The sequence below is a fragment of the Eurosta solidaginis genome, chromosome 3 (assembly GCF_040869045.1).
Source record: "Eurosta solidaginis isolate ZX-2024a chromosome 3, ASM4086904v1, whole genome shotgun sequence".
Taxonomy (NCBI): Eukaryota; Metazoa; Arthropoda; class Insecta; order Diptera; family Tephritidae; genus Eurosta; species Eurosta solidaginis.
The window spans coordinates 230,961,008-230,983,526 of NC_090321.1; the positions used below are offsets into that span (position 1 = coordinate 230,961,008).

Genomic DNA, 22,519 nt, shown 5'->3' on the forward strand with positions numbered 1-22,519 from the left:
AGAAATTCAATTGAAAAATGTTGTATAACACGATGTGTAACATTTTCTGTTTTTATAGCTGGTTACATGTTACCCAGAGGTTGTTGGCAAAGATCAAAGGAATTAGATAACATGGTTGTATAACAAGTTGCAAGTTGTTTTAAAACAATTGTTATACAACTTTGCTATTTCGCTACCGGTGTGGACGTACCTTAAGATTTTTCGTTAAAACCATTATTTATATAAAGCTTTTTGTTAGAATGAAAGTGTGTGTGAGTTTGTACTTTACCACAACCTGAAATCAAAGTTTTTACAAAGAATTGGACACATTCGTGAATTGCCGAATTGTTTGTAAGCCAATTAAAACTACAAAAATTTGGTCCATTTCTTTGCAATTTGATCCTCTTTTTCGATGAATTTTGGTCCCAAAGGAAAACATGGTGTGGCAACCGTGGTTGTATTAACAAAGTTGGGACTTCCCCTGCGCTTACTAACTGGCTACTATCGACTGTTTTCGATAAATTAGTTTCGCGTTCCAATGAAGCGTGATCCAAAAAAATGTTAAATTTGTATCGGTATTTGGTTCACTTTTCATTGGAACGCAAGAAGCATTTATAGTTGTTATCGATAAAATTCAGGATTGCGTATTGTACACTATCAAATACAATACCCCAATATTTGGCAATTAGCAGCCATAGGTCATCCCTCCCCGAAACCGCAACAATGTCGGCAAACGCATATATGGAAGAAAAAGGTAAGTGTGTACGTTAAAAAACTTGGAACTCATTTGTTCATTTTGAGAAAATCCCTTTCAGACAATGACGAACATGAAGACTTTAACGATTACATATTGGAAGAATTGCCAAACTCTTATAAACTAACAATGCATGTGGCGCAGTAAGTATTTTCACATTTTTAAGCCATATTAGTGCTTATAAATGAATTATACATATATTTATCTTGTAGGCGTTTTTATGGTGGCTTGTTTGGGTCGAAAGGTACAACTAAGAAACGCATTGAATCGGAAACATGGACAAATATTTCTGTACCAAGCAATAAGGACAGTGAGCTGAACCTAGTCGAAGATGTTAGCATTAATGGTGAATATAATTCTCATTCGACTACAATATGTATATTAGCTGTGTTTTTTTTACATCTATATACGTTTACGCCTGAATCATATGGACTACTAAGCGTTAAACTTTATCTAATCTCTGAAATTGCTGCACAGAAAATGACTACTCCTAAATTTCAATACGCATTATCCTCAGATGTAACTGAAATATGTCTATTGCCGTCATCCAGTGAGTTTTACAGCTCCGGCTCACGCTCAATTCTCACGGGAATGCTTTGGATCATTGAGAGACTTGAGAAGCAGATGTGATATTTTCGCTCACGTGAAATGTGATAGGCAGATGTCGCCGCTGTTTTTCATTTAGCTCATACGGCGACAGGCTAAGCAGCGACATCTATTTTTGAAAAAGTAGGTTTATTAAAGGCAGCGTTGCCAAACTAAAGACAAGTAATTAAAAAATTATCTGGCTCACAAATTGAACCAGACTTCTATCTGGATTTATCTGGCTCAAAAATTTGTTGTTGCATTTACATGCAAAATTATTTATCTGGCTCAGGCTTTTGCCACCGGATGATGGCTTATGTTTCACCTCTATGTATTACCTCTACAAATGTGTCCACTATTCACCGCAACCGACTTATACACCATGGCTAACAGAAGTTTATGTGTCCGCTTTTCGGTACATGTTCTGTAGCTAGTTGCCGCTAGATGGGTCTCCTAAACACATATATCTAATACTCTTATATTGCTAATAGAAAATGCTCGCAATGTGTTTTGAATTCGAAATCAAAACAAGACCGCCTATAAAAGTTTTGTGATTGTAGCAGCATAAGTGTGACAAGAAAAAAATTTAATTTAGGTACATTCGATTATTGAATACAACAACAAAAACGTTTAAACAATAATATATCGGCACTCTCCCTGCCAACCAACGCTAACCACTTTTTGTCTTTTTCACTTCGAATTCCAACAAATCTCACATTTTTCTAAAAAAAATACTAACCCTACCACATAATCATGGGATATTTTCCAATATTCATATGCGCCTAAAAGTATGTGGATGACAATGTAAAAAAAATCCTAAAATAAATAGCTGTCATTAAAAATTTATAATTTACGCAAGTACGCAGATTTGGAAACATTTCTGCATTTTCTTTAAAAGAAATCGCGCTTTTTGACTGTAAATGGAGGTAAGTACTTTTGCAACATTTATTTGTTGGTTTTAACATTACTAACAACAGTTTATTTTCTATTTTAGCAGGTTTTCAGGTGAAGAATCTTCCAAGTTTACTTGCGAATGCTGGAGCAGATGCATGGTGATATTGGGCATTTTGTTGTAAGTACATATGTAGTTTAATGAAAAAGTACAATTGCATTGTACCTTACGCAGGGGAGCTGCAATTTTTGATGCCTCCTGTTCGATTGCAGGAGTACTAAGTTGCACCCCCAAATCATGAGATGTGCATATGTAGGTACTTATATATAAATATATGTACATCTTAAATGCAGCCATTCTCTTTGATTTATTATTTATTTGTTATATGTTATCGTACGACTTGAAAGGTTCCGGCAACGACCCGGCGATGTTCCAGAATACAGGTCTCACTTAGATTAACACCATTTAATTTAATTCATGATATACATATGTATGTATTAATTATATAAGTTTGAGAAAATGAATTTTTTTAATTTAATTTCCTTTTGTTTCATTTCATTTCATTCCATTTAATTTTATTTTATTTCATTTCGCTTCATTTCATTCCGTTTCGTTCCATGTCATTTTATTAAATTCTATTTTATTTCACTCCATTTTATTTCGTTCTATATCATTTCGTTTAATATTATTTCATTTCATTAAATTTCATTTCACTTCATTATATTCCATTTTATTTTGTTTCATTTCTTATAGTGTTTTTTTTTTTCTATCTCATTTCATTTAATACCGTTTCGTTTCATAAATCTCCATATTCTTTCGTTTCATTTCCATACCATTCCATTTTTTTTATTTCATTGCATTTTATTTCATATCGTTTTATATTTTTCGTTTAATTTTGCTTCATTTCCATATAGTTTACCTGATTCATATTTCTTTTAGTTTTATTTCGTTTCATCTGATTTCATTCCATTTCCTTTCATTTTATTTCAATTAATTTCATTTCATTCCATTTAATTTTATTTTATTTCGTTTCATATAATTTTCTTTAATTTGGGTTAGCTTCCTAATTTTTTTTCACTGCATTCCATTTTATTTAATTTAATTTTATTCCGTTTCATGAAATCTTGTTTAATTTCGCAAATTTTATTTCATTCCATTTCATTTCACCTAAACTTATTTCATTTCTTTTATTTAACTTAATTAACTTTAATTTAATTTAAATTCGTTCCGTTTCATTTCATTTCATTTAATTTTAATTTGTTTCATTTAATTTTATTTTACTTGATACAATTTCTTTTATTGTCGTTTCCATATCATTTAATTTTTTGTCAATTTCATTTCATTTCATTAAGTTTCATATTTCGTTTTATTTCTTTTCATTGCCATATGATTTTAATTTTTTTCATATCATTTTATATCAGTCTATTTCATTTCATATAGTTTCATATCTTTTTGTTCCTTTTCCATATCATTTCATTTTATTCTATTTCATTTCACTCAATTTTATTTCGTTTCGTTCCATTTTTTTAATTGTGTTTAGTTTAAATTTCGTTTTATTTTATTTTATTTTATTTTCTTATTTTATTCTACTTTATTTTATTTCATTTTGTTTCATACTGCTTCATATCCATTTCATTTAGTTTCATTCAACTTGATTTGGTTTTGTTTCATATTATTTCATTTCATTCCATTTTATTTCACTTCGTTTTATTTTTTAAATTTCATTGTATATCATATCGTTTCATAGTTTATTCCATTCCATTTTGTTTCATTTCATTTTATTTCTTTTTTTCACTTCTTTTCGTTTCATTTTAATTTCATACCACTCCATTTCATTTTATTTTATAATATTTTATTTTTTTGTTTTATTTTATACAATTTTGTTTTGTTTTACTCTATTTTTGTTTTATTTTAATCCACTTTTGTTTTTTTTTTTATTTTACTTTATTTTATTTTGTTTTATTTTATTTTACTTTATTTTATTTTATTATATATTATTTTATTTCTTTTATTATATTTCTTCTCATTTTATTCCATTTCATTTCATTTAATTTCTATACTTTTAATTTCATTGAATCTTGTTTCGTTTCCTTTCATTACCACTTATATTACTTCATTTAATTTAATTTTGTTGCATCTCATTTCGTTAAGTTTTTTCTTCATTTAGTTTTATTTCATTTCATTTCGTTTCATTTCATTTAATTCCATGTCATTTCATTTTATCTTATTTAATTCCAATTAATTTCTTTCACTTTATTTCGTTTCACTTCATAATATTCTATTTTATTTAGTTGCATTTCATATAGTTTCAAATCATTTCGTTTTATTTCTTTTCATTTTCATAAGATTTTTATGTTTTTCATTTCATTTTATAACGTTCCGTTTTATTTTATTTTGTTTCATCTCACTTCATTCCATTTCATTTTATTGAACTTATTTTTCTCTTAATTCGCTCCACTCCATTCTTTTTAGGTCAATTCACTTTATTTAAATTTATTCCATTTCATTTTCTTTAGTTTCATTCCCACTTATTTTTTTACTTTATTTATTTTAGTTTACTAAATGTTATTTTATTAGAATTAAATTTTGGTTAGGCTTTTTTGACCAATGTATTTTAGATGCAAAATAAAAACTTTATTTCATCTTTCTACCCGACGTTTCGCTAGTCTCTCTAGCTTCTTCAGGGGGATATCTGTTTATTTAGGAAAAACAACAAAAAACATTAAAGCAAATTGTTAAAAACCGAAATGAAAACTAATATTACATCACATTTTTATATACACATGAATACATGATAAATATCACAAATCACAAATAAACACGTAACACCCTAATAAAACATTTATCACACTTACATATTTATATTGTTTTAAATATTAAATTATTCTAAAAAATATTTGTACCATTCTTTGGTGGTATCCTTGTCATACTAAACTAATAAATTTGACTATAGACATAAAGTGTAGGCAGCGGCGACGTCATCGGTATCTTCCTTTTTATTTATTGTTTTGTCTCTATTTTGTAAAATTCTTAAGCTTTCCAATGTTAGTCTGGTTTTTCCTTGTTTGTTTTTATCAAGTATCCGTATATTCGCTAAATCAGCTGTATGGTCGTTTTCTGTTGTGTGCTGTGATAATGCTGTGCTTTGCTTCTTTTTCTTTATATCAGCTGTATGTTCGGTTAGTCGAACTTGTAACGCCCGTTTCGTCTGACCAATGTATATTTTGTTGCAGTCTTCGTTTTCATTGCCTTTGCATGTTATTTCGTAGATTACATTGCTTTGCTGTAGTTTTTCAATAGGGCTTTTTGTTCTTGTGAATATCGTCGATAATGTTTGGTTTGATTTGTAGGCTAATGATATTTTCAGTTTGTTATTTTATTTTTATTTCTTTACTTAAATTTTATTTTCTTTTATTTTTTATTTTATTTTGTTTTATTTCATTTTAATTAATTCAATTTCTTTTATGTTATTTTTTGTATCGTTTTCAATTTTATTTGATTTTATTCTATTATTTTATTTTAATTTTTTTATTAAAAATGTAAATTATATAAAATTTATATGAAATTTGTAAGTTAAAAAGAATTAATAAAAAGTATGGAACCTTTTTTTGTACATAAAAAAGTTAATAAAAAATTTGGAGCAGTTTTCATTCCACATGTGGAATTTTTGGGTATTAGGAAAACGGTTTTTGGATATTTTAAAGAACGGTCTGGCAACACTACACATTGACGTTCAAATTGGTACCTAAAAGTATGCAATCGTTGCCGACTAACAGCTCACACGTAAACGAAATATCCCATTTCACCATGGATAAAATCCGCACACAGTGGTGCACACACATACAAAATTATCTACTTTTTTACTCGTGCATTATCCAGTTTTTTTACGCAGGTTTTGGTTGGCAGGGCTGATGTTTGGGAATGTACCTAACCTTTTGTAGCAATATAGGAGTATTACATATATGCCTAAACATTATCTAAGTGAGGATAAGCGGTTTTTTTACGTGCAAACGTAGATGTATATATGTACGTGTAAAAAAAACACGGCTATTATGTGTATTTCCGTGCATTTTGATCTGAATTGGGTAAAAGTCTAGAACAGGGGTCGGCTGCTGATGCGCATCCGAAAATATCGAGAGAGGTGTCAAAAGATGCGTATTTACCTCGACAACACTAATTCGAAGATATTTGCAGTTGAAGTTGGCAATTTTTTGTGGTTGTAATGTTGTGCACTGAAAAAAATTTTTGTATACGAAAGGATTTTGCACGGATTTAATTTAATTTTGATCGAATGGCGAATTTAAAAAATGCAACGAACTCTTCATTACGTTGACTTGACACCATCTTTTAGGACTCTTTCTCACTAGTTTCCACTTAAAGTATAGATTTAAGACGACAGAACGACATTTACATATTTGCCGCACCAAAACGTAATATTTACATTTTTTAATACCTTATCATGGTTAAAGGGACATATTAATTTAAATTCAAGTAACCCTTGGTGTGAACCTCCACAATTTCTGTAAGAAAAAGTTAGTTAAAAGTTCCCATAGGTCTGGCAAGATCTAAGACTACCCATAAATAAATAAATACAAAGTGCTATAACCTTTTTTAAATTTTCCTACAAATTGGTGGACGGCACCTACATGTTTTACGCCGATTCCGAACGGCATCTGCAAGGCAGATGAGTTTTCATTGAGAAGTTTTTCATGGCAGAAATACAGTTGCCAAATCACTGCCGAACGGCGCAAAACTTAGAAAAACGTTTTACTAATTGAAAAACTTGTTTATAAACCTTTCATGTTGCTTTGCACGTGGCTTCAACCCAGAGTCCAGGGAGCACGTTCTCACCAAACCATCGCGGCCGCCCATAAGGCTTTATAACTTTTTATATCGGAAAGGAAAGCATGGAAATAAAAACATACAACACTCCTGTGAACTGTCTTAATGTATTTATCAATATTCTTCAGGCAAAACTCGCAGTGCAGTTCTAGCGGCACGTAGAAAAATTAATTTACTAATATTTTCATTACGAAAACGTACGCGACCGACACACTTTACTTGCGTTCCATTAAATTATGGCGAAGTAAGAGAACGCTATTGTGATTTGAAGGTAAGTAAACATATTTTTAAATTTACTTAAAAAATACAATGCGCGATACACCGAGGAAGATAATGTCGGACTTCACTTCCTATCTGCGTGGTAGACGAGCACGCTTTCACCACACTATGGCAGCCGCCGCACGGTGGGGTATTTGATCAATCTAGCTGGCCAAAATTAAAACAGCAGTTATTTCTGTTAAAAAAAAGTTGTTGTCTCACTTCATTGTTATGAAAAGAAATATTTGACAATGAATTCACGGTGTTCCGCGCAGAATTACTATGGAACGAGCCCCCCTTTCGGAGGGACCCGGGGTAATTTGTTGGCATTACATGAGATATGTATGTCATACAATTAAAACAGCAGTTATTTCGGTTCAAAAAGTGGTTGTCTCACTTCATTGTTATGAAAGGGAATATTTGACAGTAAATTAACGGTGTTTCGCGCATAATTTCTATGGATCGGACCCCCAGTTTCGGATGGACCCGGGGTAGTTTTTGGGCATTACATGAGATATGTCAATCAAAATGTATCAAACGAAAAGTATTTTACTCCGCATTTCTATGACATTTTTAAGAAGGGTTGCCACTTGGTGTTGCCACCTTACCTTTTATATATATCTTTGTATATCCACTACTATCTCGGAAACGGCTTAACCGATTTGAATCAATATCGATATAGTATTACATTTTAAGATTTTCACCTAGGTGTTGCCACTAAGGATGTTTTCACAAGGTTGCCATCTTTTGCCAATAAGGGTATCAGTCTCTTACTAAATCGATCACCACTCAAAAATCGTGGGTATACGAAGCCGTTTTTATACTCAGTGTGCTTTGCACACAGAGTATATTAACTTTGATTGGATAACGGTTGGTTGTACAGGTAAAAAGGAATTGAGATAGATATAGACTTCCATATATCAAAATCATCAGTATCGAAAAAAAATTGATTGAGCCATGTCCGTCCGTCCGTCCTTCTGTCCGTTAACACGATAACTTGAATAAATATTGAAGATATCTTCACCAAATTTGGTACACGAGCATTGAATATGAGCGAAATCGGATGATAACCACGCCCACTTTTTATATATATAACATTTTGGAAAACACAAAAACCTGATTATTTGTGACCCGGCCTATGAAAAGGTGGCTTATGACTCAAAAAAAAGAAAACTACTAAGAAACTGAAGATACTTGTGATAAAATCAATTGTACAAATATTATAAATCATAAATCAGAAATCGTTAAACTTATCGCAACAAAATTCGGCAGAGAGGTTTGCTTTACTATAAGGAATGTTTTGAAGAAAACTTAACGAAATCGGTTAAGAACCACACCCACTTTTATATAAAAGATTTTTAAAAGGGTCGTGGACGAAAAAAATAAGCTATATCTTTGCAAAAAAGAACTTTATATCAATGGTATTTCATTTCCCAAGTGACACACACTTATAACAGTAAATAGAAAAACTTCAAATTTGAAAAAAATTGGAGTGGCACCGCCCCTTTTATGACTAAGCAATGTTCTATGATTCGGGAGCCATAACTCGAAGAAAAATTAACACATGTATAGTAATGAAATTGTGTACACATATTTTCCTTATAGCAGAAAACATTTCTAGTAAAAATGGCCGAGATCGGTTAAAGAACACGGCAACTTAGATATAAAACAAGTTTAAAAGGGTCGTAGACTAGAGTAATAAGCTATAACTTAGCAAAAAATAGTTTTGAATCAATGGTATTTCACTTATCAAGTTTTATTGTAAGAGGAAATGTGGAGACATCTTTTTTTTAAGGGGCGGTGCCACGTGTTATGAAGAAAAGTAATTTATCTGAAATGAAATTGTAGAAGGTTTAGTGGAAATTATATTAAAACACGTCTTACTAAGTTGAATAATTTGCCAAGAAGAAATATTTATTTAAGAAGAATAGACAAAGTGCACATAAAAGAAAAAGGGTTGCCAAGTGCATAAATTGTATCTCTCACTCACAAAGTTATATTACAACACCCTCACTAGAGATTCAATTAAATTTTCTTTTCAATTAACAATTTCAAAATTCATTAATAAAGTTAACAATTCGATATTACATTAAGTATATGTATGTAATGATTCAAATAGTAATGTATGATAAATTAAGTTTTGCCTAAACCATATTGTTTAGTAAATTTAGATAATTTTGAAGAGTTTATTGGCTTAGTCATTATGTCAGCAATCATTTCATTTGTACTTATATAATTTAGTTTAATTATTCCATCAGCGAGCTTTTCACGAATAAAATAATTCTTGACGTCAATGTGTTTGGTGCGAGCATGATAGTTGTTGTTTGTAGCTAATTTGATTGCTCCTTGATTGTCGCAGTAAAGTTGCATTGAAGTTGCTGCAGTCTTAAAAAGTTCGTTTTCAAAGCGTTTCAGCCAAAGTGCATCTTGTATTGCAGCTACCATTGACATAAACTCTGCCTTTGTCGATGACAATGCCACAGTGGGTTGCTTATGTGTGGCCCACGAAATTGCACCACTTTGCAAGACAAACACGTAACCGGTGGTAGAACGGCGTTCATCTTGGTCGCCTGCCCAATCCGCATCACAAAATCCCACCATTTGATCATTATACATCTTCTTGTATGTTAATTTAAAATCTAAAGTACCTTTCAAATAGCGAAGAACTCTTTTCACGGCGGTCCAATGAGCTTTGCCGTAATTTGAATTAAAACGACTTAATGTACTCACGGCGTAACTAATGTCCGGGCGACTAATTTGTGCAGCATATATGAGGCAGCCTAAAGCTTCTTGATATGGAATCGAAAACATTTCTTGTCGCTCTTCATTTGACTTTGGACTCATATCCTTTGATAAATGCTGATTTGGATCCATCGGTGAGCCCACAGGAGTACATTCACTCATGTTAAATCGCTGTAACACATCCAGTATATACTGCTTCTGATCTATGGAAATCGATCCATCATTGTTGCGCGTGAAATTCATGCCAAGTACCGATGTGGCGTGTCCCAAGTCCTTCATTTTGAATTGGGTAGATAAATCATCTTTAAGTTCTTTAATTATTACAATATTGCTTCCAAAAATCAAAATATAATCAACGTATACAGCCAGTATCAGGATATTTTGCGCTGAGTTCTTGAAATAAATGCATTGATCAAAGTTTGACCTTTTAAACCCAAGTTTACTTATCAAGATCGAATTCAGCTTCATGTTCCACATCCGACTGGACTGCTTTAGTCTATGTAGGGATTTGCGAAGTCGACATACCCTAGTAGTTTGCTCTTTAAAGCATTGTGGCTGGCGCATGTAGATTTCCTCATCTAATTCGCCCTGTAGGAAAGCTGATACTGCATCCATCTGATGCACAATCAGGTCACATTTAACGGCGGTAGCCAAAAGAAAGCGGATCGAAGAATATCGCGCGACTGGAGAGTACGTCTCATCGTAGTCGATGCCTTTAACTTGCGAGTAGCCTTTCACGACTAGACGTGCCTTGTATCGGTTAACTACACCATCCGAGTTCTTTTTGATCTTAAAAACCCACTTAGACTCAATAGGCTTCCTTCCAGGTGGAAGATCTGTTAGCTCCCAAGTACCGTTTTGTATCAAAGCATTATATTCACTTACCATAGCATCTTTCCATTCTTTACTATCTGCGCCATCCAGCGCCTCCCGAACGGTCAATGGCTCGTTACCGCAACCTGCTGTTGCTAATAGCACTAGTTACGTTTCTGCATCGTTCGCCACGTTGCTTTCACCATCAGATATTTGAATAGTGGATATCTCACCTGGTGATTGATGTTGAGGATTCGCCACCTCACTGCTATCGTCATCACCCTCACTGAATCCGAGAAAATCAGATTGATTACCAGATATATTATACTCAGGATAGTTCAATACTTCTTGTCGCGAAGTGTCTTCACTTGCATTTCGCTCCTCTGATTGGTTCTGGGATTCGTATCCCTCAAGGCGAGATAAGCTCTCACTTAATCCAATAGATTCATCTTCATCAGAATAGTCCGTGTCTTCGTCATCATTGATGATTTCGATCCGTTCAGCATTTTTATTTCGTGTTACTGGTTTCTGTGCATATCGATCATCGGTATAACTATTTACATTTGATGTTGGATCTTCAAAAAATATAACGTTACGACTTACCACAGTCTTCTTTGTATAACTGTTATACAATTTGTAAGCTTTTGCTGTGTCACAGTAGCCCAACAAAATGCAATTTTGTGACTTTGAATCTAGCTTGCGCCGCTTTTCTTTTGGTATATGTACCATGGCCTTACATCCAAAGACCCTAATATACGACAAGTTTTGTTTTTGTTTGTGGCTGCTGCCTCTGCCCAAAATTGTTTATTTAAATTCGCATCGTATAACATACAGCGTACTTTTTCTATTAACGTTCTATTCATACGCTCGGCGACACCGTTTTGCTCAGGCATATAAGGCGACGTATGCTGATGTATAATTCCATGCTTTTTGATAAATGTTTCAAACCTCCCATTACAGAATTCTCTGCCATTGTCAGATCGCAATATTTTTATAGTCGCGTTTTGTTGATTTTCAACTAATTTCTTGAAATTTGTAAATATATCGAAAACCTCATCTTTACTTTTCATTGGATAAACAAATACTTTGCGACTGAAGTCATCAACGAATGTCAGCATATATCTCGAACCCCCGCGTGATTTTGTTGACATGGGCCCACATACATCTGTATGTATAATTTGTAAAACTTTAGTGGCACGGTTACCCTTCTCTTTAAATGAAGCACGAGTTTGCTTACCTTGCGCACATACCGTGCACGAATCCAATTTTTCATTTTGTAACTCAAAACCTTCGGTCGACTCTTTTATACGATTCAAATTTTATTCACACGCATGTCTCATGCGTCTGTGCCACAAGTTGCGAGTCGCCGCAACTGTCAATGCCGTTGCACGTTGTTCCGTAGTACAGCTTAGTCGATATAAATCGTCGACTAGCGGAGCAGTAGCCAATAATTTTCCATTTTGGTCGAAAATACGACAGTTTGCACTATTAAAAATCAATGTTTTACCTTGCTTGGCCATTTGACTTACAGACATCAAATTTGCGCATATATTTGGAATGCATAAAACGTCTTTAACAATAACTTTATTCGCGCTAGACCAGCCGTCAGCTGAAATTGACATACTAATATCACCAGCGCATTCCACTTTCAAACGCCCATTGTTACCCACAATTACTTCGTTTGAATTTGCTACATTGCGCTTACTTAAATTAGCTGAATGCAGAATGCGACGAAGCTCCCGAATCAATAAGCCATTCATTCTTTGTTGTTTTTGCAATTAAAGATGTTTGTGCCAATAATACATTTTTAGTTTCCTTCTTAGATTTTAGCGGACATTTGTTTGCATAATGCCCTTTTTGGTTGCATTCAAAGCAAACAATATGTTTAACCTTTGATTTTTTCTGAAAATTTTTGTGCTTCTTTGAAACTAAAGCCAATGCTTCACCACCAGCAGAATCGTGTCTAATTTCTTGAAGTAAATTCGTACGCACCAGATCAGTTGTTAACGCTCTACCGCTCTTTGCAATTGCCATTACCATTGGCCGAAATTCATCAGGCAAACCGCTTAGCATAATTTGCGCCACAATGTCATCAGGAATCTTTGTGCCGGATTTGTCTAGCTTTTGATGTGTGCTGGTCATCTTGTTAACGTAGTCTTCCATGGACGAACAATCTGTTAATTCCAGCCGCATTAAATATTTAAGTATATCCATTCGACGAACACTCCGTTGTCTTCAAATGCACTCTCAAGCGCTTTCCAAGCAGTATTTGCATTTGCACAATTTTGTATATACGGATAATTAGACGGCTCTACTAGCAGCCCTAACGCTGATATGGCATGTAAATTTTTTGTTGCATCTTTTTCTGAACCTTCAACGCAAGGCCAGTACCCCTTCAATACAAGATATGATTTTGCAGCGAATTTCCAGGAATCGAAATTTTCCCGGCCTTTTAACTTTTCGATTTTTTCCAGTCCCATTATTATTTTCAACACGTGATTCTAACCCCAAAAATCACACCACTTGCTCGCCGCAATTAATATGTTCACAAATTTCGTATGTTGGACAAAAAGTTACTCTTTTTCGCAATTAGAAGGTGGCAAATTTGCTTATTCAATTATCTTCAAGGATAAAACGTGGGTGCCCATAACCTGTAGAAGTTTTAGTGGAAATTATATTAAAACACGTCGTACTAAGTTGAATAATTTGCCAAGAAGAAAGATTTATTTAAGAAGAATAGACAAAGTGCACATAAAAGAAAAAGGGTTGCCAAGTGTATAAATTATATCTCTAACTCACAAAGTTATATTACAACAGAAATGTACGCTGAGTATATAATGTTCGGTTACACCCGAACTTAAGACACCTTTACTTGTTGTTATTAAACTTTGAAACAAACACAAGCTTATGTATTTAAAAAAAATTACTGACATGATATGCCATGAAAAAAAGATATATCTTTTTGTTTGCAAGGTTTTTAAAAAATTAAGTATTGAAAAATGAAAGGCTAGCCTTGCCGTTCCTAAGATTGTAGCTCATAGGATTGGCAGAGCCAACAATTCCTTATTTTTGTCGTAGCGACCGCGTCTACTCTTCCAAATGGACCTGTCCAATAATCAGGACGAGAGTCGCACACAGAATTGTAGACAATCGAATAGAAACGCGTTTACTAATATTTCGTTTGTATGTGTGCATTATTGATGCTAGTTGACCAAAGCAATATTGGACGAACTAACATGTATGGCAGTCAAACGAGAACGGCTCTCAATTATCCTGCAAAAATCGTTGGATCATGTGGTCCACTGGAGTACTTACAATTATACTCCACTGTAATGCAGCAATGGACCAACTCATGTTTCTGCACGATCATATTGTAAGCCGATCAGTGCTCGTTTTTAACGATTGTAATCACTACACGATGTTTATTGGACTGTGGGTACTCCATGGATTACTCTGATGTAATGCGGAGCTGGAGTATATGTTCCAGTCCTAGGACTTCGCAATTGGACCATATTTTTTGTGTGAATTGTGGTTAATTTTGGAGCACTCGGTTGGTCCATAGCGAGTACTCCATACATGCATGCATGGAGTACTCGCGATTTTTGCAGGGACATTGCTTACACAGTATTTATAGGCGATCATAACGATGCTGATCGTCAGTAATCCATTTTTAAGGTATTACTGTGCGCAGCACAGAGTGGTATTTTCACAAAAAATTACAACGAGTCTACAGGTAAAACATTGAACATAGCATTTATGGTATACTTCAAGTAAAATGAAACAAATGTCATTGATGACATTATTCGTGGTTGTTACAAGTAGAATAAATAAAAAATAAATAAATGTAAGGCGCGATAACCTCCGAAGAGATCTTAGGCCGAGCTTCTCTTCCAATTTGCGTCGTGCTCCTTTTAATTTTTCCTACAAATTGGCGGGACGGGACCTATTTGTTTTATGCCGACGCCGAACGGCATCTGCAAGGCAGATGAGTTTTCACAGAGCTTTTCATGGCAGAAATACACTCGGAGTGCTTGCCAAACACTACCGAGGGGCAACCCCGCTTAGAAATATTTTCTTCTAATTGAAAAACATTTTTTCTAAAATTTGATGTAGAATAAGTTTGAACATGCGGTATAAAAAATCTAACATATGAATTAAATACACATTTACCTGTCCTAAAAGAAAATGAAACTAGTTTTGATTAATGCCGTTTTCTTTTCTGAAAATAGTGTCGCCCTGTTGGTTTTTCCCAGCTCTCTTGTGCGTTTGTTTGTTCTTTTCACAAAATATTTGCCACCGAATAAGAAAAACGGTCTCATTAACTACGAAGACGAGCAATTTTGCATCGCGGCAGGTGACTAGATCAAAAGTTAGAATTTAAGAGTGCAACATGAGGGCAACATTTTTTACAGAAAAGAAAACGCTATAAGGCTAAATTAGTGAACAATTATTTAGGTTAGAAGGGTATATTCCTTTTTAATCCAAAAATACATCGAACTGCACACAATTTTTATACATCTTTAGATGTGCGCGGTTGGCTCCGTTGACGTTGCAGATGGGTTTTGGGGTATGTATACTTTCAGTGGACATTCAGGAACGCCATGGAGTATATTTAAAAAAAAAAACTTGAATATTTTGAAAAATCGACTTTTGGCCAGCTAGATTGATCCAATACCCCACCGTGCGCCGTATAAAATTTAACTATACAAACAAGCTTATTAAAATTACTGTTTTTTTTTTATTTTTAGAAAGAAATTCTATCTCTTAATTTACCAGGAATCGAAGAAAATTTATTTCAACATGAAGCATGTCTACATATAAATTTGTTCATATGCGTTCTACTGGATAATACAGAGCGGACCAAAGGTGGTGAAATATTGCAAAGTTGTCAGTAAGTAAACTTATCTAAATTGTTGAAAAAAAAAAAACAAAATTTTAATATAATTTTCATTTCCTTTTGTTTAAGGACCCTTCTAGAGGGTCTGCGCACACCATTTGAGATTGGAGTAAGTTGTCTGGAGATCAAGAATGATAATCCCGCTGCTGTACGTGTGTTGTACGCACGCGTCGAATCACCAGAACTGCAAAAATTTGCCGATTTAGCTTTAAAACAATTTTTGCGTAGTGGCTTGGGTTATGATGATTATGAACGAGATGCTGTAAAATTGCATATGACTATAATGAGTAGGGGCTATCGCAGAAAACTTGATGCAAAAGCAGCAAGTTCATTTGATGCGCGCGAAATATTGAAGCGTTTTGGCGATTACAATTTCGGTAAAGTGACATGTAGCGAGGTGCATTTGTGTGCAATGAATGCTGGAATTGTGGATAAGGGGACATTTTATGAAATAACAGCAAGTTTAAAGTTCTAAAGTATTTACATACATAAATTGTATTTAAAAAGTATATTCATTAGGGTGGGTCGATTTGTATGGACGAAAGTTGACCGATATCGCGCCATCGATTTTTCGATAAGATTTGGGCTCAGGAAAAAAAAGTTCCACTACGCATACCCAAAAAAACAAGTTTCGAGCCTGCGAAATTTAATTTTTTGACTTTTTTCGACTTTGATTTTTAAGGTTTTTTTTCATGACCTACAAAAAAAACTTTTATATGTATACCCTGTCCGACCAAAAAAAAAAAAACTGCTATCGTAACGTTTTTAGCGGACATTTTTAGGTCGGACAGGGTATACATGAAAAGTTTACAATCAAGTGAAAATTTTTTAGTAAGTCATGAAAAAAAACCTTAAAAATCAAAGTCGAAACAAAGTCAAAAAATGAAATTTCGCAAGCTCGAAAATTATTTTTTTTGGTATGTGTAGTGGAACTTTTTTTCTTGAGCCCAAATCCTATCGAAAAATCGATGGCGCGATATCGGTTAATAAATCGACCCAGTCTAATATTTATGTAAGTATACATTTAAAATATAGTCATATGACTTTTATTAAAAACTTATTTTAACTCCCTTTTAAATCAACATCTTTTTTGTCCCATGGATTAAGCACTTTTTCATGTAGAATAAGTCTCGACCGAAATACTTGATGTTATACTGGGAGTTTTATAATTGTAACTTTATCCAACGCACATATTAACGTAAATAAGGGCGCAAACATAATTGGAAAAAATAAAAAATCTGTGTAACTTACAGGCCTTTTTTGGTTTTAACAATAATTTCAACTGTTTATGAAAAGGCAAAGACCCATATAGTAAATCCGAACGTGGATTTTATGAGTAGCTAAATGAATAAAATGTTGTAGTTAATTATTTGTCGTCAGGGCCGGATTAACCCTCAACGGGGCCCTAGGCAATCATCAATGTGGGGGACCTTTTTTCACATCCATTCCCCTCTTTTTTCGATTAAAAAATACAAACTTATATCTTTCTTAAAAATTGTATTGTCACAATGTAATAATATCAATAAAATTCCTATCTATATTTTAAACATGTCGTTTTCTACATTTGTTTTCGGCAAATTCATCAATTATATCATCAATATCGATTTTGTTCAATAAATCTGACTCAATGCAAAATATACCTAACATCTCCAGTCGCTCTTGTCGCGTTGTAGCTCTTTCAGCAGCTTTGATTCTTTTGAATTGCGAGAAGGATCGTTCGGCAGAACAATTTGTGATCATTAATGTTAAAAAATCCGAAGAGCTATTTCTGTGCTAGGAAATACATCGGCTAATTGATCTTCCATTATAATCTTATACAAATGACTATGAGTTTTTTGTGCATCAGTGTATCTGGAGTTCACGTAACTTTGGAATTGTTTCATTTCAATGAAAAATTCTTCCAAATCTTTAGAATAAAAACGAACTAAGTTATTTATAGCTGCGTGGAGGTCTCCATCACTTAGAGAAAAGTTCATGAGAAATGCAAATCTCTCTGAAACTTCCATATATACTTTCGCACGTCGCTTGATTTCGCTGTGAAGATTGTCGATGATTTCGAGGAAACCTTTCGTCCTAAAATCATCGCGAGACGAAAATTCTACTTCTGGACTTCTGGAGCATTTCCGTCATTAGGTTGGTTTTTTCTACGACGAGTACGTTTTACGATTTCTGTATAACCCACACCAGGTAATAATTGTTTTGGTTTCTCCTCGAAATCAGTGAACTTTTCACGGAATGAAACTAAACTCACTTCTAACAATCCGTACAAAAAACCAAACGTTTGCTTTTTTCACTTTGCAATGACTTTGCAAATACTCAATGAACGCAGTCAAAATAGAGTTCCATAAAATCAACATGAAACCAAATTCGAATTTTTGCATTTTATTCGCGAAACACGTCGCCTCATAACGAGTATCAGTATTTTGTGATTCATCATCAGCAATGATTTCTAGAGCCTCTAATATGATATCAAATGAATCTTAAACTGCATTCGTCGCATTCGAATGTGCTTCCCAGCGTGTAGTTGACAATGTCTTCAAAGTTTTCTCATTGTTAATACGCCCCAACGATAGGTGGAAGCGGAAAGAAATTATATAATGTCTGCATAATGGCGAAAAAATCTACTGCATAAAAACAGCACTTCACAGCATGCTCTCCAACCAAATTAAGGGAATGCGCGGAACAGGGAACATATATCGCATTCTCATTCAAACTCAGTATTATTGCTTGCACAACTTTATACTTCCCGGGCATGTTTAATGCGTTGTAATATTATTGTCCTCTGCAATTTTGAATATCTAAATCACAGTCTTAGAGTTTGATTCGCTAGACTTTCACCAGTATGACCTTCCAACAGAAGACACATCGATACACTTCTTTGCACGCTCATACAATTTGTCAAATGAGTCGGAAATGTCCTTTTTGGGAACCTTGTCTAGTTTGTCGGTCGTCGCCTTTTGAATGCGGCAATTGAGTTTTATTTATTTGAGTAAAATTTATGTTCAGTTCTGATTATATTTTTCTTTCACTCTCTAGAATTTTAGGTTTGTTAGAAAATTTTAGAATTTTTTTTCATTTTTAGGGGGCCCCTAAAATCGGTGGTCCCAAGCAACTGCCTATTCCGTCTACCTGTTAATCCGGCCCTGTTTGTCGTAAACATTCACTAGGGGTGATCTGGGGGAAAATATTTGTACACAGAACGTAGAAGAACAAAGGGAATAAAAAAAGCAAAATAGTGGCCTTAAACTAGGCACAAATTTTTCATGTTTTATTTGTTTTTTCAGACCGACTACTTCTTACTTAATTCCCGCATTACCGTTTAAACGCTTATGACCGTCCAACAAGGCGCGCCAGTCGCTTCTTCGCTCTGCCAACTGGCGCCTATTGGTCACACCAAGGGAGTTGAAGTCGTCTTCCACCTGGCCCTTCCAGTGGAGTGGATGCCGCCCTCTTCCTCTGCTCCCATAGGCGGGTTCCGATAAAAATACTTTCTTCGCCGGAGCGTCATCTTTCACTTGCATAATATGACATAGCCAGCGTAGCCGCTGCGTTTTAATTCGGTAGACTATGTTGATGTCTGCATAAAGCTCGTACAGCTCATCATTAAATCGTCTTCGGTACTCGCCATCGCCAACGCGTAGAGGTCCACAAATCTTTCGAATAGCCTTTCTCTCGAACACTCCCAGAGCCGTTTCATCTGATGTTGTGTCCATGCTTCTGCACCATATATCACCTCCAATGAAGCTCACTTGTAGAACAAAAAGGTCCGTTGGGATACCACATAAGATGAAGGTGGCGTAATCTATAGCTATTTAGAGAACTATTGCGTGGCAACTATGTTGTTTCGAATAAGACCGACATCGAAGTCCTTCGGAGAGCGGGAGAGATAAAAATGAAATATCTCGTTGATTCCACCACCTCATCCTTCATGCAGTTGCAGCAAAAGGGGTTTTTCTGTGTTTTCAGTGACTCGACAAACCCTCAATCACTATTGGGAGATGAGCTTTATGATCTCGCTAACCTGCAAGGGATAGTTTTCGACCAGCGTTTGTTTATCTGACTTGTGTATGTACTCTGTATTCCCTACAGCCATTTATATTTGGGTACAACTGAAACTCATGCGCGCGTAGCAGTTGTCATTGCTATGTTCCGGCATCCAGATGATATTAATATTAAAAGAGCAGCCCCAAGTAAGGTCAGCCGCTTGCCTATCGGAGTACATGTTAAATTCTCTGATCATAGTAGCATTCGAGTTTAATTTCGGCATAATTTTGGAACTGTTTCCAGGAACATTTCGAGAATTTTCCCTAACACTTCGATATCACTTCGTTGCTATGTCGGCATCTTTTCGGTACCATTTCGGGATTATTTTCGGCATTATTTCGGATCGTTTCGGGATTGTGTTGAGAATTATTTGGGAATTATTTCAGTATAGTTTTGAGCTATTTCGGGATTACTTTAGTACTTATTTCTACCAGATAACTTCGAAATGGCTTTCGGGATAATTTAAGCATTTTTACGGGTTTGCGTCAAGGATCATAAGGGGTGCTTAGGGATTTAATGGGTTGTTAAGCACAATACAAACCTTTATAGCTTCACAGCTTCCCCAACCCTATTGTCAGCCTCAACTACCCAAGGGGTATTCTGTTTCAAGGCGAGACTGTTAGAAGGCGAAGTTATGACAATATCAGGTTCCTCATGGAACTGGGTCGGGATAACATAGAAGGTTAAGGTTAATGGTGCTTTATACAGGGACTTATCAGTTCTATATACGGTAACGGACCATCAACATTAAAAACAGTCTTCAAAAGTCTTGGGGAGTGTTGTCTTCATCAATATAAGAAGAAGAACAAGGTCTATTCGAAATTATTTTCAAGTATATTTTGGGACTGTGTGAAGATCTTTCCACAACGATGGCCTGTATGTATAAAACTAGTGAACGATTTTTTCAAAGGTTAGGTTGAACTGGCCGGTCCATGAGGACCTCACATATACTGAATGAGTCCGTAGTGTTACCGGAAGTTCGTTTTAACGACCAAACTGAAAGACCCTATCAAAAACCAGGACCTATGTTATAAAATAACTCCGTCCTCTTGGCAAATACTAGAAGCTTCCTAGGACTTAAGCCACTTGCTTCTTCTAGATCTGACAGCTGTATCACTCCTAATAGCTGGAGTCTTAGCCCGGCAAGCGCAGGGCACGAGCACAGAACGTGCTCGATCGTTTCCTCCTCCAACGCGAACTTCCTACATCTGCTATCACTGACCAAGCCTAATTTAAAGGCACGTGACGCCAGAAGGCAGTGTCCAGTCAGAATACCCGTCATGAGTCTACAGTCCTCTCCTTTTAATGATAGAAGCAACTTTGTTATTCTAAGGTTGTAAGACCTACACATAATTTTCGACACTTTACAGCCCCGTGGGTTTAACCCACGCCTTTCCTACTTGGTCGACCATGTGCACCTCTCGCCTTTGCTTAACCTCGCCCAGTCTAGTTGCGACGTCTACGGAGCAAGCTTCAAAGGATGCGCCATTTTTAGCTAGTTCATCCGCTTTTTCATTCCCATATATTCCCATATGCCCTGGGACCCAATATAGATGTATGCTTCTCCCTGTCCCGATTCTCTCCAGAGACTGCTTACACGCATTTAGATGCTGTGCTATGCGAGATTATTGCCTTAATTGCTGCTTGACTGTCAATATAAAAGTTAACACGGTTGCAGCTTAAGCTATTCCCTTCCAGGGTTTCTACTGCTTTGGTCACGGCTAATATTTCCGCTTGGAAAACGCTACAGTAATCCGCCAGCCAAAAACCCTTGGGGAGTGTTGTCTTCATCAGCATAAGAAGAAGAAGAACAAGGTCCATTCGAAATTATTTTCAAGTATATTTTGTGACTGTGTGAAGATCTTTTCAGAACCATGGCTTATATGCAGAAAACTAGTGAACGCTTTTTTCAAAGCAATCACTTAAAATTTTAGTATAATCTTCAAATGATAAATATCAACAATGGATTTAACTACTTTAATGCATATGGCCCTATCTTCCAAATATTTCGGAATTATATTTTGAGACTACTTAGGGATGATTTCGGGACTATTCCGGAGCCATTTCGCGATTTTCCGTCAAGGGATGACAGAAAATCGTTCCAATATACATCATTTATCCGCCCTGTCGGAAAATCAACAAAACAAAATAAGTCATTTATAGACTGCTTATATCGGGACCATTTCGATAGAAAATCGGGTATCGTTACTAATTACACAAAGCAGGACATACTAATGCCATTTAAATTAAAATTCCATTTAAAAAAACCTACTCATCTTCACAGCCAAAATTTAAAACGATAACAAGTGAAAGAAAAATGAAGTGAATAAAAAAAGAAATTGTTTGTAGTTCAGAGAATCTTATCAGCTGTTGAACTTAGGAAACCCTCAGCATTGATTAAAAACGACATAAATTGACTCGTTGCACGATCAGCCGCTTTTGTTGATGTTGTCATCTAAATTAGAAAAGATTACTGAGCTTATTACGCGAATTAATTAAGAGTTTGCCTGCTAAACAGATTCTAAAGTGATTCAATAACATTTTTAGACTTTTTTAATAATTAATTTTTTATTATAAATTTGTGATGGCGTTCAAAATCGGTTTGGCTTATTTGGTATTCTTAATGGGACGTTTTTGTGTTCAAGGCTATAATAACTGCCAAGAATATCCACTGAAACAAAGTGATCCGCGATATCACTTCTTTGCTATGTCG

The 22,519-nt window shown here is 34.9% G+C and overlaps 1 protein-coding gene across 1 annotated transcript; it reads left to right on the plus strand.

Moving 5' to 3' along the window:
* The first annotated feature begins 672 nt into the window (after positions 1 to 672).
* Positions 673 to 17,285, plus strand: LOC137247008 (activating signal cointegrator 1 complex subunit 1-like). Its single transcript, XM_067778075.1, has 6 exons — positions 673 to 733; positions 795 to 876; positions 946 to 1,079; positions 7,181 to 7,323; positions 15,614 to 15,756; positions 15,832 to 17,285. The coding sequence occupies exons 1-6, from the start codon at positions 703 to 705 to the stop codon at positions 16,235 to 16,237; spliced, it is 939 nt and encodes a 312-aa protein (XP_067634176.1). The 5' UTR covers positions 673 to 702; the 3' UTR covers positions 16,238 to 17,285.
* The last annotated feature ends 5,234 nt before the right edge of the window (positions 17,286 to 22,519 follow it).

Coding starts and splice junctions, on each gene's coding strand:
- LOC137247008 (XM_067778075.1), top strand. CDS start 703: ATGTCGGCAAACGCATATATGGAAGAAAAAG. Junction 877..945: donor CTAACAATGCATGTGGCGCA/GTAAGTATTTTC, acceptor TTTATCTTGTAG/GCGTTTTTATGGTGGCTTGT. Junction 1,080..7,180: donor CGAAGATGTTAGCATTAATG/GTGAATATAATT, acceptor AATATTCTTCAG/GCAAAACTCGCAGTGCAGTT.